This window comes from Mus caroli, unplaced genomic scaffold (assembly GCF_978045245.1).
Source record: "Mus caroli unplaced genomic scaffold, Mus_caroli_1 scaffold_7, whole genome shotgun sequence".
NCBI lineage: Eukaryota > Metazoa > Chordata > Mammalia > Rodentia > Muridae > Mus > Mus caroli.
In genome coordinates this window covers 71975977-71993671 of record NW_028227262.1, presented here as the reverse complement: position 1 = coordinate 71993671, position 17695 = coordinate 71975977, and the positions used below count along the sequence as shown (strand labels likewise).

At 43.3% G+C, this 17695-nt stretch overlaps 2 protein-coding genes across 7 annotated transcripts in view; one reads left to right on the top strand and one right to left on the bottom strand.

Moving 5' to 3' along the window:
• Ctnna2 (catenin alpha 2) overlaps positions 1 to 17695 on the bottom strand; it is a 1115747-nt gene that overhangs the window by 373778 nt on the left and 724274 nt on the right. The gene's annotated exons all lie outside the window — the stretch shown is intronic.
• On the top strand, positions 811 to 16354 carry Lrrtm1 (leucine rich repeat transmembrane neuronal 1). Of its 3 annotated transcripts, none has more exons than XR_002378116.3 (3): positions 811 to 1367; positions 1646 to 3582; positions 15563 to 16354. XR_002378116.3 is itself a non-coding variant. In XM_021164220.3 (2 exons), the coding sequence occupies exon 2, from the start codon at positions 1705 to 1707 to the stop codon at positions 3271 to 3273; it is 1569 nt and encodes a 522-aa protein (XP_021019879.1). In that variant the 5' UTR covers positions 811 to 1367; positions 1646 to 1704; the 3' UTR covers positions 3274 to 3642. The 3 variants fall into 3 exon arrangements, 1 of the variants encoding a protein (XP_021019879.1); XR_003836921.2 differs by having other exon boundaries at positions 811 to 1371; XM_021164220.3 differs by lacking the exon at positions 15563 to 16354 and having other exon boundaries at positions 1646 to 3642.

The window sequence follows — 17695 nt, the reverse complement described above, 5'->3', positions numbered from 1 at the left end:
GTCTCTGAGTACACAGACTGAATGTGCCTTACTGCAGCTCTCTCACACCAGCCGGACTCAGATGGCTTTTTCAACAGAGTGGGCTTGCAAAGCATTTCAGCAACCCCCAAAAATGGCCAGCTCCATGTAGAAGGGTAGTTACTGTAAGTGTTGGCAAAAGAGAGGAGAGGAGAGGGTAGGAGAGGTGAGGGGAGTGGAGGAGAGGGGATGGGAGGGGAGGGAAGGTGGAGGAGAGGAGAGGAGAGGAGAGGAGAGGAGAGGAGAGGAGAGGAGAGGAGAGGAGAGGAGAGGAGAGGAGAGGAGAGGAGAGGAGAGGAGAGGAGAGGAGAGGAGAGGAGAGGAGAGGAGAGGAGAGGAGATTGAGACTGTCAGAACCAAACCCCAAATCCCTGCCTTCTTGTGTCTCCTCTCAAGTTGTTTTTGGAAAGCAAAGAAACAAATGTTGATTGCTCTACAGAGTCCTACGTTTCTGTTACACGTAGGCAGTTTAACAGAGGGGGATATATCCCCAAAGAAAGGTTGGCGGTGCGGGGGGGGGGGCGAATATATTAGTCCCTCATTTAGATATATCTTGTCATTGATGATGTTTCTTACCCCACCCCCTCTTCTTTTTTTTTCCGCCCGCAAATAGATACAAGAAAAAAAAAAAGCTGAGAGTGTTTTTCATTTCATCAAAGAACATATATTACTTTAGCGGCTCGGTTTAAAAAAAAAAATGTTGGTTTTCTGCCCACCCCTTTTCAATCTGCCGGTGTTGGAGGTGCTCTGAGAAGACGCACAATCGCGAGCAGCTTACGACACTCAGTGAGCAGTCGGTGCCGGTGCAGGCTCGCGCACACTCCTCGGAGGAGGGAAGGAGCCGGGCGCTGCTCTGCGCTCCGCAAGGCATGAGCCAGCCAGGTTTCCGCAGCTGCCCGGGACACGAATGGCAGGCGTTCTCCAACCTGGACTCCAAGGTGGCTTCGATTCGCGTTGGTCATTGCCGATGACATTCTCCAGACTGTCAAATCCTGGGGAGTCTCGAGCCCCGAGTTTGGAGTTGATCTTTTACCTCAACCCCCCAACCACGTCACAGTCTCAACTGCAGAGGAAAAAAAAGGGGGACCGAGGCAGGAAGGCGAGAAGCCCGGGCTCCCGGCACGTAGTTGGGAAACTTGCGGGTCCTAGAAGTCGCCTCCCCGCCTCGCCGACCGCCCCTGCAGCCCCGGAGCGCAGCAGCAAAGTGAGACATTGTGCGTCTGCCAGATCCTCGGGCCGCGGAGCAGGGCTGCCTCGGGAAACACAGAGGGGTCTTCTCTCGCCCTGCATATAATTAGCCTACACACAAAGGGAGCAGCTGAATGGAGGTTGTCACTCGCTGGAAAAGGGTGGGTAAGACACTTTTTTAATTAAATTCTTTCCAGAAGAAAAAAATTTTTTCTCCCTTTGCTGCCGCATCTAACATGGACTGCATTACCCCGGCTTTGATCTTTCCGTGGCTGTGAACTTTGTATGCCGCCCGGCTTTCTGCATGCTTAGAGGTGAACGTGTGGCTCTAGGGAGGGGGGTTCCTTCTGCATTTTTCTATATTGATTTGATTTTTTTTTGTCCCTTTCTTCCCCCCTCCCCCTCCCTCTCCTCTCCCTCGGAATAAAATATGCTATAGATTTCTGACCCAGCGCTTCCAATGGACATTCTCCAGTCTCTCTGGAAAGATTCTCGCTAATGGATTTCCTGCTACTCGGCCTCTGTCTACACTGGCTGCTGAGGAGGCCCTCGGGGGTGGTCTTGTGTCTGCTGGGGGCCTGCTTTCAGATGCTGCCCGCCGCCCCCAGCGGATGCCCGGGGCAGTGTCGGTGCGAGGGGCGGCTGCTGTACTGCGAGGCGCTCAACCTAACCGAGGCGCCCCACAACCTGTCCGGCCTGCTGGGCTTGTCTTTGCGCTACAACAGCCTCTCGGAGCTGCGCGCCGGCCAGTTCACAGGGTTAATGCAGCTCACGTGGCTGTATTTGGATCACAATCACATCTGCTCGGTGCAGGGGGACGCCTTTCAGAAACTGCGCCGAGTTAAGGAACTCACGCTGAGTTCCAACCAGATCACTGAACTGGCCAACACCACCTTCCGGCCCATGCCCAACCTGCGCAGCGTGGACCTGTCCTATAACAAGCTGCAGGCGCTAGCTCCGGATCTCTTCCACGGGCTGCGGAAGCTCACCACCCTGCACATGCGGGCCAATGCCATCCAATTCGTGCCGGTGCGCATCTTTCAGGACTGCCGCAGCCTCAAGTTTCTCGACATTGGATACAATCAGCTCAAGAGTCTGGCGCGCAACTCTTTCGCCGGCTTGTTCAAGCTCACAGAGCTACACCTGGAGCATAACGACTTGATCAAGGTGAACTTCGCCCATTTCCCGCGCCTCATCTCTCTGCACTCACTCTGCCTGAGGCGGAATAAGGTTGCCATTGTGGTCAGCTCTCTCGACTGGGTTTGGAATTTGGAGAAAATGGACTTGTCTGGGAACGAGATCGAATACATGGAGCCCCATGTGTTCGAGACCGTTCCCTACCTGCAGACCCTGCAGCTGGACTCCAACCGCCTCACCTACATTGAGCCCCGTATCCTCAACTCCTGGAAGTCCCTTACGAGCATCACTCTGGCCGGGAACCTGTGGGACTGCGGGCGCAACGTGTGTGCTCTAGCTTCCTGGCTCAGCAACTTCCAGGGACGTTACGATGCTAACTTGCAGTGCGCCAGCCCAGAGTACGCACAGGGCGAGGACGTCTTGGATGCAGTGTATGCTTTCCACCTGTGTGAGGATGGGGCCGAGCCTACCAGCGGCCACCTCCTGTCGGTGGCCGTCACTAACCGCAGTGACCTAACGCCCCCAGAGAGCTCAGCCACGACTCTGGTGGACGGTGGGGAGGGGCACGATGGCACGCTTGAGCCCATCACTGTGGCTCTACCCGGCGGCGAGCACGCAGAGAACGCTGTGCAAATCCACAAAGTGGTCACTGGCACGATGGCCCTCATCTTCTCTTTCCTCATCGTGGTCCTCGTACTCTACGTATCCTGGAAGTGTTTCCCAGCCAGCCTCAGGCAGCTCAGACAGTGCTTTGTCACGCAGCGCAGGAAGCAGAAGCAGAAACAGACCATGCATCAGATGGCTGCTATGTCTGCCCAGGAATACTATGTTGATTACAAACCCAACCACATCGAGGGGGCCCTGGTTATCATCAACGAGTACGGTTCGTGTACCTGTCACCAGCAGCCTGCGAGGGAATGCGAGGTGTGATTGTCCCAGAGGCTCCCAACCCATGCGCTACCAAATACGCCTGGGCAGCCGGGCGGGCCAGCGGACACCAGGACTGGTCTCCTCTGCGCTCTGATTTGTTGACTGAAACTGTAAGGGGATCTCTCCCAGAGACTTGACATTTTAGCTTTATGTGTCTTAAAAAACAAACAAACAAAATCCCGAAATAAAACACAACAAAAAACCCCACCCCATAATCTTCAGGACAGTCTGTCTTAAATTTCATATGAGAACTTCTTCCTCCCTTTGAAGATCTGTCCATATTCAGGAATCTGAGAGTGTTAAAAAAAGGTACCAATCATTGATTTTTCTTTTGTAAACTAAAACGTTTAAAATAAAATAGCATTTACAGTTTCTACAGACTGGTGGAACTTAAATGAACCTGTCTTACTGTAGAAGCCGGGTTGGAGTTCCTTTGGAATGTACGTGGGATTGGAATGAGGGGTTGTGGCAGGTGGGGAAAAAAAAACAAAAATGATGGAAGCAAAATCATCAGGTTCTATTTGAAATGATGAGAAGGGCAAAGGAAGGAAGATTATAGATGTAATTGCATCTTCATGAGTAAGGTTCAAGTCACTAAGACCCTTTATAGTATAGTCTGAGGAGTGGGCTAGTTTAAAGTGACAGGTGAGGGAAAACTGGAGCATCATTTCTTGGCCTCTAAGGCAGAGATCAGCGATCTTGGCAAGATCACTGCAAATGGGTTTTTAAAGGCAATGCTTCCCAGTTTGAAAGGGTTTTCTCTCTTTCAAATCAGCTCAGGATTTCCCCATCGAATTCCACTTGATATTTGGTCTTAATACGCCCATGTACTTTACTCAGAGGTAGTAATGATCTCTGCCCTTTATCATTCCCTCCCATGTTAACGAGAGAGAGAGAGAGAGAGAGAGAGAGAGAGAGAGAGAGAGAGAGAGAGAGAGAGAGAGAGAGAGAGAGAGAGATCCCAATGTTCAATACTGAGACCTGGAGCTAAGGCTGCAGCAAGCCTCAGTTTAGGAGTCACTGTGAGGAGAGAGAAAACCCTGACTCAGGAATCCCCCTTGGGTGATGACTTGTGGTGAGAAAATTCCAGTTCTGACTTGGTATAGCAGCCTTGGGGGTGAGGTGGGAGACATCCCTCTTTATCCCTGTGCTTGCATAATACAAATATGGGAAGAATTTGTTAACCCAGAACAGGAACGCTGCCTCCTCTCAGATGGCCCTTTTATGTGATGATTGCTGTCCCTGCTTTTCCACCATTATTATTACTATTATTATCATCATTATTATTATTTAACGTTTCCATGACTGATAGACTCTTCCCAGCCCCTCAAAGGCTTTGAGGGCTCTTTCATTGACCTTGTATTCTTTTTATTGAACTAAATAGTGAGGAGGTGGGGGTAGTAGCCATTGGGTGGGTTCTGAAAAGGGCAAGAGGGCAGGAGTGTATTGATAGATTTTTTTTTTTTTCGTTAACCACCTAACAATGTAATCCGAGGTAGGATTGAAACACACTATCATGGACAGTAGATGACAGCAACTGGACCCACAGTACCCTTCTCACTGATACTAAAGCACTGTTTTTCTTTTCTTATGCCTCACCTTCCTTTCAAGAGATAAGTACACATAGCATTGATTAAGACTGGGGGGCGGGGGGAGAGGTAAACACACAGCCCCATCCCTAAAAATTCGAATGTACCTAGATACTAATTTAAAGAGAAAAACCCTGCTTTTTCACAATGCACAATATTAACAGAAGGTTTACTTAAGCTAAGGATTGGTGATAGATTCATCTTCTACCACTGAAGAAACCAATATGCCTAAAAATATGGCTTACAGAAGACTCTTGCAAAAGAAATATTTTTCAAATATCTTTAACATGTAAGCCTTAGGCAATAGCTTTACACACACACACACACACACACACACACACTCATACACACACACCCCAACTCACACCTGACCAAAAAACTTCACTTTGGTTTGCTTTATAATAACACAATTTTATGGTACATACCATGTTCTTAATACTTTTTCAGATTGTGAATATTGTAGAAGAAAGGTGTTTTGCTTGATAACTTTAAGGATGGGGTTTGGGGTTTAGTTTAAGCATGATGGTGCTGAATGCCTTTGTAAACAGATTAACACTTAGAGGGTAGGAATAGAGATGTGCCTGGTATCCCTGATATAGGCAATTGAACCTTACTAAGAGCACTTCCTCTGGCAGAAGTATGGTGTTTAGTTTAGCTTTCTTTCTTTCCTTTTTGTCCCTCCCCCTCCCTCCCTCCCTTCGTTCCTTTGTTCCTTCCTTCCTTCCTTCCTTCCTTCCTTCCTTCCTTCCTTCCTTCCTTCCTCCCTCTCCCTCTCTCTCTCTCCCTCCCTTCCTCCCTTCCTCTCTCTCTCTCTCTCTCTCTCTCTCTCTCTCTGTCTGTCTGTCTGTCTCTGTCTCTGTCTCTGTCTCTGTCTCTGTCTCTGTCTCTGTCTCTGTCTCTCTCTCTCTCTCTCTCTCTCTCTCTCTCTCCTTTTTAAATTCCAGCAATGTGGTCACTGAGAAGGGTTCCTGTTACCTTCACCTCTTCACAGGGAGAGCACAGGAATTTAGTGCCACATGCTGTTCTGTCCCAGTGCATGACAGAGTTGGTGTGCTTATATGAATTTTGCTTCTAGAAGCAAGCCTTTGGGGCAGACATTACAACTACAGTGTCCCTCTGTCCCCCACATACTTCCATTGGAATCTATTGTTAAGTTGTATCCTAAAATATCCCCCAATTCCTTTTCTTTTCCAATATAGCTATGAAAGAGGGAATAGTCATGTTCTTTTCTCTGCTGCTCTACTATCCCCACGAGAGAACATCATGTACTTAGGATATCTTAAGACCTTGCAAATCAAATGAAAAATCTTTGAAAGGAGAAATCAGACATTAGTAATTTTCAGGGCAAATGAGGTGTGAACAGCTCTGTTCTACTGTTTGTATTCGTAGGTAAGCAAGTGTATTGCAGGCACACAGGGATTTCATCCACATGGATACCTGGTTCAGTGCTTCTGGCTTTCAGGAAGGGAAAAGGGAGAGAGAAGCTAAGTATAAGAGAGAGTGCTGGTTTTAACTAAGGTTTTGTGATACTTGCAATATTTTATTCTTCAAATTAATTAATCTCTAAGCTTCAGGAATCTGGCTGTGACCCCTCTAAGCAATCTGCTACACATTTAAAAGAGAATTTCATTTTTAAAAGTGTAGTACTTTTTTTCATGCCTATTTGTTCTTCCCACAGAGGATGCTAATCTCATCTTGTGCTCTCTCTAAAGAGTTCAAGGCTACATCGTGGACATTGTGATGGATTAACCCTGTCTTGTAGTCCTTTCCAAGTACCGATTAAGGTTAAGCAATGGTATTGAGGCTTTTTTTTAAAAGTATATTTATACAGGAAAAAAACTGTTTTCAAATGGCAAATGGCACTTTCTCATACTGGTCTTAGCCCCAGTAGATATTGAGGTTCTGGCAAAAAAAAAGGGTTCAGGGAAACTCATCTTAGACCAATACACAGAGGAAAGGTGGCTTCTGACTCTTAGCCTTCAGTCTGCCTAGGGGGACCACAGGCTCCACAAAAGACCACACATTCCTTACAGTAAAGTTTCTATTACAAAGAAAACATGATTCACATAAAAGGTTGAACAGATAGGCTTGCTTACAGCATTCTCCCAGGCGTCGCGGTGCACAAGAGCACTTTACCTTTCTTTGCTCCTTGCTCTTAGAGAGGCAGGCGTTTGGTGTGATTTAGCGGCAGTCACACATTTATAAGGATGTGTAAGTAATTAGAGGGCCAAACACCACCTGTTATTCCTCCCCAGTTTTCAAAGCAACTGCACAAAGATCATTGGCGGGCTTTGGGGCCACCTGTGTTTCTGATTGGAATGAATCAACTTGTCAGCAAGTTTGATGCCATTCTCTCCAGCCTGGACAAGTGAAACTGGGCACCCTTGGATCATAGGATCTGGTGAAATGCAACCCATCAGATGCTTCCTCTTTGAGAAAATGATAATAATTTTGTATATGTTGTGGGGAATGAGTATCAGGGTGCTCTCTTGTAGTGAAGACAAGCACATATTGGATTGGTGCTTATGTTAATCGAGGTGAGCTGGCTATTAGTGGGTCATCAAACTCCATGAATTCAGCTAGAATATAACTATTAAACATATTCTACAGACATATATTGAAAAGCATTGAGGAATAGACACATATCTGTCTATCTATATGTATGTATTTTATTTCCTTTATAGATGCACACATGTGCATGCATAGTCATTTATACAAGACAACATAAACCTACACACATACACATATTACACAAATACCATGTACCACTAATTACTGTCCTTATACTATGTTCAAGTTGTGATTTCGGGGGAAATGTGATAAAATCAATCATAAATAAAGTACAAAGGACTGATATGGTTGATGTAGTTTTCAAATACTGTACCTGAGCTGGTTAAGGCTTTGCAGCCTGGAGAGCCTCTGGGTTCCTCATGCCACATAGAGTACACTTCTGCTGTCCAGTGGTTAGAGCTAGAAATGTCATTGAATTCTTTTGAAAGCATCTTTCACTTCAGGATTAGGGAATATGCTTGCTTTAGAAATATTTTAAATGCTTCTGTCTGTATTTTTTTTCTGTGAAATTCAGTAGATACATTCTTAATTCCTGACAGGGAATCACAGCTATCTACTCATTGGACACAATTACTACATACCTCAGGCATTTTTTGGTGTGTGTGTGTGTGTGTGTGTGTGTGAAGGTCCTGACAGATAAATCCTTAATGATTAAAACAGAGAAGCAAAGAGATGAAAATAAAAGTATTTGTTGAGTGTTTTCTTGGCATGGGTACCTTCCTTTTCCAGGCTCTTAATATGCAATGTGCAGGCAACCACATCTATTCAAGAGGAACCTGAGGCTTACAGAGATTAAGAATCTGTACAAAGTACAGAGGGTCCAAGATACTGAGGAGGGCTGATGTTCATTCTGCTGGCTTTTTAAAGTACACAGATTATTTTTCCTTAGACAGATGGTTTCTCTACTTTTCTACCCACTGAAAAGACTAGACTGTACAGACAGTCTATTTGCCAATATATCCTGGTTGAATGCTAAACACATTCTTAATGAATGTCATGGGTGGGGTGATCAAATACAGAAATTGTGGCTATGACCTTTTATGTCTATCCATCAGTAGATGAGTCCTGTGAAACCCTGTCATCACAAGGGACATTCAGATGATGTCCAAAGAACAGCAATTACCCAGTCCAGTCTCTTACCAAGGTGTAACTTAGAGAAGATAAAGCCTAGGCTTCCATCTGTAGTCACTAGAGATGTCCTTTCTTACTTGGTGATCACTGATTATGTGTGCATGCTGGCTATCAGTTCTCAAGCAGAGATAAATTTGCATGTGACACACACACACACACACACACACACACACACATACACACACACACAGAGTGGACTTTACTTAGTAATGTCTAGAGATAGTTTTTTATTTCCATATTTGGCTGGTGTGTTACAGGCATCTGCAGCTAAGCATCTTACAATGAACATGGCATCCCTAACAAGAAACACTTATTTGACCACAAATATCAAGGAAGCTGGAAGGGAGACTCTTGGCTCCATGGTAGGAATGGATGCTGGGAATGAGCCTGCACAAATGTTGCTTGCTCACAATGCTGCACAAATGTTGCTTGCTCACAATTATTTCATCTGCATTGATTCCCCTTTAAGATTTCTTTCTCTCTGTCTTTTTTAACCAGAGAGTTGCAAGTCTAAATTAAAAACCCTCAGGTTGTTTGTTAATCAGCAAAAGACATGTAGTTAGCACATTCTCCCCAAAGAACATATGGCAAACCTTAAATTAACTAAGACAAAACTAGTCAGAACCCTCAACTGACCCACTTTTTCCTTTAGCGAGACCTCATTTAGGAAACATGGGGGTGAGATGGGGGATCAAGTTAATGGTGACAGACTTGATTAATACAAAGGAAACGGAGAATATTTGATATTCCTTCCCTTCTGGTCCTGGGGTCTGACACATCCAGTGGCCCTGTCTCTACTTTCTCCAACCCCACCCAAGACTACAATGTCTTTGAGGTAAGCATGAGAATCAATTAAGAAAAAAAAGTCAATGTGTTTTTTCAGGTGAGTGGGATGGGCCTATGAGTGAAAGTTGTTATCTCAGAGTTTACAAATAGGCATCCGAAGCAGCAGACATTGCTCACAAATGTATTTGGGAAGAGGAAGACAGGCACAAGACTGACACATAGGGATATGACAGAAGCAGAGAATTTAATTAAAAACAAATACTTAGGACAGACTGGCTAAGTCTAACCAGGTCACATTTGCAGTGCAGGTCAAATTTGAAAAAAAACATAAACAAAAACAATAAAACAAAACAACAACAACAACAAAACAGAATCTAGAAGTCAGGAGTTGCAGTTTTTAAACCCGGTGCTATTATTCTTCATTTTCTAGGGAAGATTTCGGCTGAGCATACCTCAGTGGGTCTCACTCACTCTGTATTTTAGAAGGATTTATCTAGTACACCCCGAGGACACTTTCCATTCTGTACTTCGATTTCACCATTTCTCCCATCAATAAAACATGAAACAAAAGTAGTTTTCAAGTTAGTGTCATTTAACCAGAAAATTAAAACCTGTCTGTGTTCTCGTTCCCCAGACATTCTGATTCATCAGGCTTGCCTGCATATCAACGAGAAAGGATAGATGAGAAACTCGCTGAGAGGTCCAGGCTTCAGAGAGGTAGATGGAAATTCATGGAAAGAAAGATGAAAGAGTTCAGGTGTGTGTGGTATGTATGAATATAGATTTATAAAATATGCAGAAAGACTAAGTCTAGAGAGGATACCCAACCACCTGGATATTGAGTCCTGAGATGCAGGACTGGGGCATATACCCAATTAAAACAACAGAAAGCTAAGGAATACTACTAAGATGAGAAAAAGGAAAATATTTATTCAGGATTTCTAAAATAATTCAATATTAGTGACTAGCATTGGGGTTACCCTTCTATTAAAGTAGTAATATAGGGGATGGAGCAGAAGGAGAAGAGGAGAGACACGAAGAAAGACAAGGCAGGGGAGAAAGAGAGACAAAAGTAATGGAAGAAGAGAAGGGTTTCAAGATTTATGCTTTGCATGTTAAAGCCATCACCAATAGTTGAGGTAGACTGATTCCTCAGTCCCATTTAGCTGTATCTCTTCTGATCTACCTATTTGGCTTTTATGCTTCCTCTCAACGGGATGTTGGGAAGCCATTTTCTTTCAGATAGGGTGGTACTTTTCAAACCCTGTGTTTGGGATCACTGGGGACCTTTGATGAATATTGATGACTGGGTCTCACCCTAAAGTACTCTTACTTCAAAGATCTGAGGGATGGAGGAGGTTTTAGAATATTCCAAGATGGTTTGTTGTATAGGTCAGTCCTGGTTAGGAATCACTGTCTTAGAAGGTCTTATGATCATACCCTGTTTGTTCAGAAATATAAAAGATATATAAGTTGAAAAATATCTTCTGCAGAAGATATGATGAGTCAGTATCTCATCTGTGTAGGGTTCTGGTTAAGAATGGGCCTAGTTGGCGACCACCTACCCCGGTTGGCTTCACCTGGCAACATTGGCAAAATACATAAGTACATTGTTAATCTATTAAGGTAATCTTATGATTACTCCTTTATTGCATTTCATTCTCTCAATTTCTCTTAATAGCCTTACAAGGCAGGCATAGACTTACCCTGTTTTGAGGACATCAAGCCTCAAATCTGAAGGCATCATGCAGCTGACACAAGGTCAGACCAGTCACCTAGCACTTCTGCTTCTCAGTGATATGTCCTTCCCTTTTGCAACTTCCATTTCCCTCTCAGACTGATTGTGCCATTATGAGGTAAAATACCCACATCCATGCCTCTTCTGCCAGTCCTAGGAGACACACTGTACCCCTGCTTGATGTCTGCTATTCTCCAGCTAGACTCTGGCACAGTTTCATCTCTGCCTTCTTGTGTGCCCTCTATCCTCCCTGAGCCTGATTTGCTTTTCTTTGCCACTCATGCCTCTGAGTTGCTAGAAAGATCACCCAAAGAGATGTCAGCACTTTCTTAATACCTCACAACACCAAAATATCCCTTTGTAGTCAACCCACCACCACCAACAGCTTTGCCACTTGCTCTTCCAAGAATGTGAAGGCGAAATCCTAATAAGACTTTGATTGATGTGGGATGATAATTCTACTCAGAGATTCTGGCAGCTTGAATAAGAATCTTGGCAGGGGGATGAGGAGAGACAGGGGAAACTTAGAGAAGTTAGTCTCATATTCAAAACCCATGCACCCAAATAGGTAGGGTGGCATATATCTGGCCAGGTGATTATGCCTTGATCAATTCATTTACCAACCCAGGTCTATCATCTTCAACAATTGTTTATGAGCTTAAACCAGAGATCATATGAAGATGTGTTTTTTTCCTTCTTAAGCCAGCATCATCTTTGAAAACCATGGTTTTTTTTTAAACATTTCCCATCAGCATGTCTATCTTCAATTAAAAATTCTACATATGAAACTGTGTGTGGCAGGATTTCCAGCTCAGAGATACTGTGGGCGGCCTCGAACAAAAGGGAGAAGGCTCAGCAGCATTTGGAAGCTGGATTAGTCTGTCACAGAAAGGTCTAGAAAAGCCAAGTTACACACAATTAATGGAACAATACCACAATCTGTCTTCAGCTGGCCCAGGCATTCCTGTCATTTGTCCCTCAGCTGCAGAACCACGTGGCCTGTGATTTTGTGTCTCTGTTCCATCTTGATGGCATTTCCAGAGAAATCTCTATTTCCAGCAATGAACATTTGGTTTTTGCTTTTGCTTTGTTTTGTTTGTTTGTTTGTTTGTTTCCCTTTTAAATTGTTTACTCTAACAAGAATGGTCCCTCCTTGGAACTCACTCTTCTTTTCTAACTGCCCATGTCATTTTTATCTGAGCTTATCATACTGATTTCCCTGCCCCATTTTTATCCTCTTTCAAAAATCATAAATATACAAAAAAGACCAAACATCACTCAGAGGATGAAGGGTTGTGTGGCATTTTAGTTAGAATGCTTTTAGATAACAGACCACTCAAACTTTTACCCTTCTAGTTCTGTTGCTCAGCTCATTCAATCAGGTGGCAGTAGTTTCTTTCCAAGAGATTAAGCACATATTTGTTGGAGTGAAAAAAGAACCATTTAACATGGAAATGTTTGCACCTATGAAGGTGAGGCACAAAGCCAGGGAACCTGGAGGCATAGCTCTACTAGACTTACCATGGCAGTGAGATGAAGATGTCTCCATATTTTCCTGATTCATTTATAAAAGATGGTCCCTCCCTTGGGAGTGATACATATACACATCACATACACATAAATATACATATTACTGGTTGATAGGCAAACTGTTCAGTCCTGCATATTTTCTCATTTAAGTTCTGCCATGAATCTGGATATATTTTTGTTCAGAGTACTTTTCTGCAGGCTCAGCCTGAAAATTAGGTAAAGGCTGGTGGGGACTGGTGAGAGGGTAAAGGAGCCTGCTTCCAAGCCTTAGGACATAAGTTCGAAGCCCCCGGTAGAAGGAAACAATTGATAGCTCAAGTCCAATGTCTGAGAATTGTCTTGCCTTTACTGATGTGCTCAGGCAGGAATGAAAGGCATAGTCCAACATAGAACATTTCAACACGTCTACAGTATTCAGGAGATTGCATGTGATTATGCACACACATATGAGTTTAGTACTGTTCTCCCCACTTTTACATGAACTGTAGCCTAGTGACCTCTCCCAGAAGCAGGGCTTATGAAAGTTTTCATTGAGAAAATAAAATTTATCTCCACTGTGAGTGTCTGTTACCCACTGCTAGTTTCCACAAAGGTCAGTAACTAGAGTTCACCATCTAACTCCTACACTTTTACTTAATAATGGTGATATTAAATTATCCCAGACCCCCTCCCCCACTAGGATACTGAGTAGAAATATCCATCTTTAGACAACAACTGTGTATTTAAGAAGCTTTTTCTTTGTGTGCAAAAATATCCCAATTTGATTGTAACAAGCAAGTGGAATGAAGGATGGAGAGCACAGCTGAGAAGATGCCTTTCTTCTCAAAAAGAGGTTGAGTATTACAAAGCAGGTTCTCTGGACAGCATCACCAATTCTTTCTTAGACCTTGGACTAGATGGCTTTCCTTGTGATGTCCTTTCTGTGCTGGTCGTGAATTCTGGCTTTGTTTCTAGCTCTGATTTAGTAGTCAAGTGTAGAGTGTAAAAGCAGAAGGGGAGAAAAGGGCAATTTCCATTCTCCTATGCTATGACTTACTGGCTGGCAAAGAGGAGAATGCACCAGAGTTCTGCAAAGGGCAGGTTCCAATACCCTGAGAGATCTAGTCACTCTCATAAAGAAGAATATGTCTGATGAGTGGAAACATTTTATGTTCCATCTACATGTTGAAGGTGGAAGCTGTCTCAAGCCATGGCCTAATATTGTGCCTTGTTCAGAGGAAGAGAACACTAAGATAATTTTTCTTCTGCAGGTATACACATTAATATTAGCAACACAGACAATCTATATCATCAGAGAAAACTCTAACCATTTGAGAATTGAAGACAGTTTTGATGTTCAATGGTTTCAGTCTCTGTTGACTTTTTGTTGTTGCTGCTGCCTATTTTCTGCCTCCCTTCCTCTTCCCTCCTGCTTCATTCTATCACCAGTCTCAAATATTTCCTTTCTTTTCCCCTTAAGTCAGTTCATAGTTATGAACCCTGCTATGCTTTACCAACTCATGAAAAATTGCATCAAGTGTGCAAACACCTTTTTTTTAAGTGGGTTGACCAAAAATTTCCTCTATTTTATGTATCAAGTAGAGCCATGCATATAGCACATCAACAGATATACAATATATATGTGATATTAAAATTTCAGGGAAACAGAGAACTGAGGGAAAATGTCAACAGTCGTTCTCAGCGGGAAATGGTGATAATGAGGAGGGGAAAGTCTGCGCACACTGAGAACACTGCCTACAGTGATTGACATGGAGAGGGGGTTACCGCAGAAAGGATAAGCATCATGGTAGGTCAGCAACCAAGGTTTTGAGAAGAACAAAGGGGTCCATGGGTTCTGATGACAAAAAGTGAGATTTAAAAATTACGTGGAGAGTTGCTATAACCACTAGGACACACGGTCTTATCAGGCTCTCCTAGACTCTGTTTCCCACAGGATTCTGTTTAGAGCCTTCAGAATGAATTAAAGAAATGTTGAACGCAGAATTAATGGATGGCTTTGGTCCTGCCTTGGGTTACTGGCTTAGCTTTTGGACCTCAGTCTTCTTGTCCTTGAAATTCATTATATAATCCCTTGTCAGTCTGTTTCACAATAATGTGGTTACAATCAAGAGCAATAATGTTGTTGAGGAAGTATGGAGTCTTAGGGTAGTGCTGTCAGAAGTAATGTGGTTCCACCTTCCCATGTGACATCTGAGGGCCACAGGCACGTCTTACATTCCTTCTGTTCACCAATCCTGCACCTTACTGTGATGAGCATGAACACACCAGGGCGGTCACTGGAGAGAAAGGAGAAGGCTCAGCTCACCCAAGCTACTAAGTTCCGCCTAAGCAGCTTGCTTCAGTATTTTTCTTTTGACAGGGGACAGAGTTTCTCTGTGTAGCCCTGGTTGTCCTGAAACAGACTCGGTAGACTAGACCAGTCTCAAACCCAGAGGTCCACCTGCTTTTGCCTCCCAAGTGCTAGGATTAAAAGTGTTCACCACCACCACTCAGCTATTGATTCAGGATAATTATCTGAAATTATTGGCACTGGCTCTGTTAAAAGGCTGGCCTGCAACAAATGCTCAATCAACATGAATCTCCCCTTGGGTCCCTTTGGCCATGCAGGTGCGTGACATGTACATAAAAATTGAATGAGGGTAAGCCCAACTGGCACAAGAGGCAGTTGGTGTCCTGATGTGGAAACTAAAAAGAGGCTTGAGGAGTTATAGAGAGCACTAGATCACCACAAGAAAGAGTGAAGAGTGGGACAGGAAGGGATTATGTAGAGTAATTAGCAGAGAAATGGATGGAGAGAGAATTGTCTGTCACTAGAGTCAAGCACAATACTTAGAAATTTGCATAGACCTCACATTAGGACTTACCATAGCAGATACTCTGTGCCTAGCCTATAGTGCATGCTTATTATTATTATTGTTGTCTAATATAGTGGCTCTTTCAACAGATTCCATATCCATCCATCCTCTGCACTCCTCTCCTCAAGCAGCGTATACCTGCTTCATCTCCTGTGAGCTTAGAGACTTCTGGAGGAAGGTGGGAGTAAAATCTCCTTTGGCTCAGTGGTAACCACGTCTTGCCATCCGAAGTGCATGTGTTGCTTTTGTGAACCTCCAAGTGCTGACAGCCATGGTGGTATTGTATCTGCCAGCTTGTGTGACTGTATTTCTGGATTCCATAGCCAAGCAGTTTTGATCTCCAGCAAAAGCCAGCCACACATACCAAAGCAAGCTGCCCACATGTTTATGCAGAACTGCTAACCTACGGGAACTGCGATGAAAAGAGATAAGAGAGTCGGAAGGATTACTTTTGTTTTGATTTTTCTACTCAAATGAGCTCTTTGAAGAAAAAAATAAGAAAAAGAAAGGAGAAAAGGAAGAAAAAGAAAAGAAAAGAAAAGAAAAAGAAAGAAAAAAAATAAAAGATGCATTCTCCAAGTTGGTGCTCTGCCAAGCTTCCTCCTCTTTCTTCCTTGTCCAAGCACTCCACCGTCTGTGCAGACTGTATAACAGCAAGTTCTGGAAACAGGCAGAGAAATCGGGGCCAGTCCAGAGGCCATGCTATCTTAGTATATGTGTGGTGAGGCGTTGGAGACTTTGGTTTTTACCTTAATCTTTTATCGTCTGCCAGATTTTGGAAGCAAAGCTGTTACCACCAGTTTCTGTTTGTAAAATGAGACTAAAGGAACTATCCACAGAGAAATTCTGGTATCTTCTCTGTAGTTCACTGCTTCCGCTAACAGCTGGCTTCACAAAATACAATTGTGCTAAATATTAAAGAATGTTAATAAAAATGACGAGATCTTTTTTTCTTTTACTCCCAACTTCTTTTCACCTTTGTAAAACAGTGGCTTGTCAAAAAGTGTTACTGTGATCAACATGGTTTCCCCAAGCAATTTTCTAAGAGCAGACAAAGATTTGTTGTGATCACCATGAGCTTTCCTGTCATGAGGAGGGGGTGGATTGCTGTTTCTCTCACCTTTGGGTAAGTGTTCCTTCTTTGGGACACTCAACAAAGGAAGAAAACCAGGATGTGAGGGTTTATTTTTTTCTTTCTTTCTTTATAGCCTAAACAGGAACAACAGCAAGGAGAGGATTCCAGTATCTGGATCAGACCTTGAGATAGTAATTAACTGCTTAACTAAGAAATTAGTTCCCTAGGCCCATATATCTGTGCCCTCGAATGCAATGCAGTGTCCAATAAGTAAATACAATAGTGTTACAATGCACTGAACTCGAAGCTCGCTCATACAGATTCTATTCATGCTTCACAGGAAGGACAAGTTAAACACACCATGGGATAACATTTGTGCTGCTTTCTTTGTCATGTTTGCATGACCATTGGCCTTCAGACCCACAAGGATTGAACGGTGACTGGACTTTGAAACATAAAAGCTCTAGAGATCTGTACACAAGTTGTGTGGAATAGGATGAACAACACCCAAATTTGTTGGTTCTGAATGGTTCACTCTTTCTGTTTTGAAATTAGGGTTAAAATTATGGCATTTTGCACGTTCTGAAAACACACTAGCATTCAATTAGTATCATGAGTATCCTCACCAAAATTCTTGACACCATTCTCACATCTGTTGCTAAACCTAACTGAGCATAGACTTGTTTTCATTATATATAGTAAATGTCCTTTACAAAGTTATTTATAACAGAATGCTACTTAGTATATGGAACTCTGGGCCTCGCTAGATAGAATTAAATGTTTTGTTTATAATTATGTTGGTTTAAAGTTTGATGGATGCCTGTGAACCTATTATGGGTCAGTTCAGGAGTTTTAAAACAACCAACAGGTGCCTGTTATTTCTACTACTCTCCCTATGTTTACATTTTTTATGTAATCTCTTCTATTTTATATTCATTCAAATTTTCATGATGACCCAACATTCATTCAAGCTCTAAAGGCTTTCACAAGGTTCATGTTTACTTGTGGACCTGTCTCTCACTGGGAGAAGGTGTTAGAAAGAACAGTTACTGCCCTTAGCACCCATGTTTACTAGTTTAGAGGGCCCCAGAACATCTTTCTATGTTCTCTACAGGTTACTAGTAATTTATTCATGTATTATGTATAA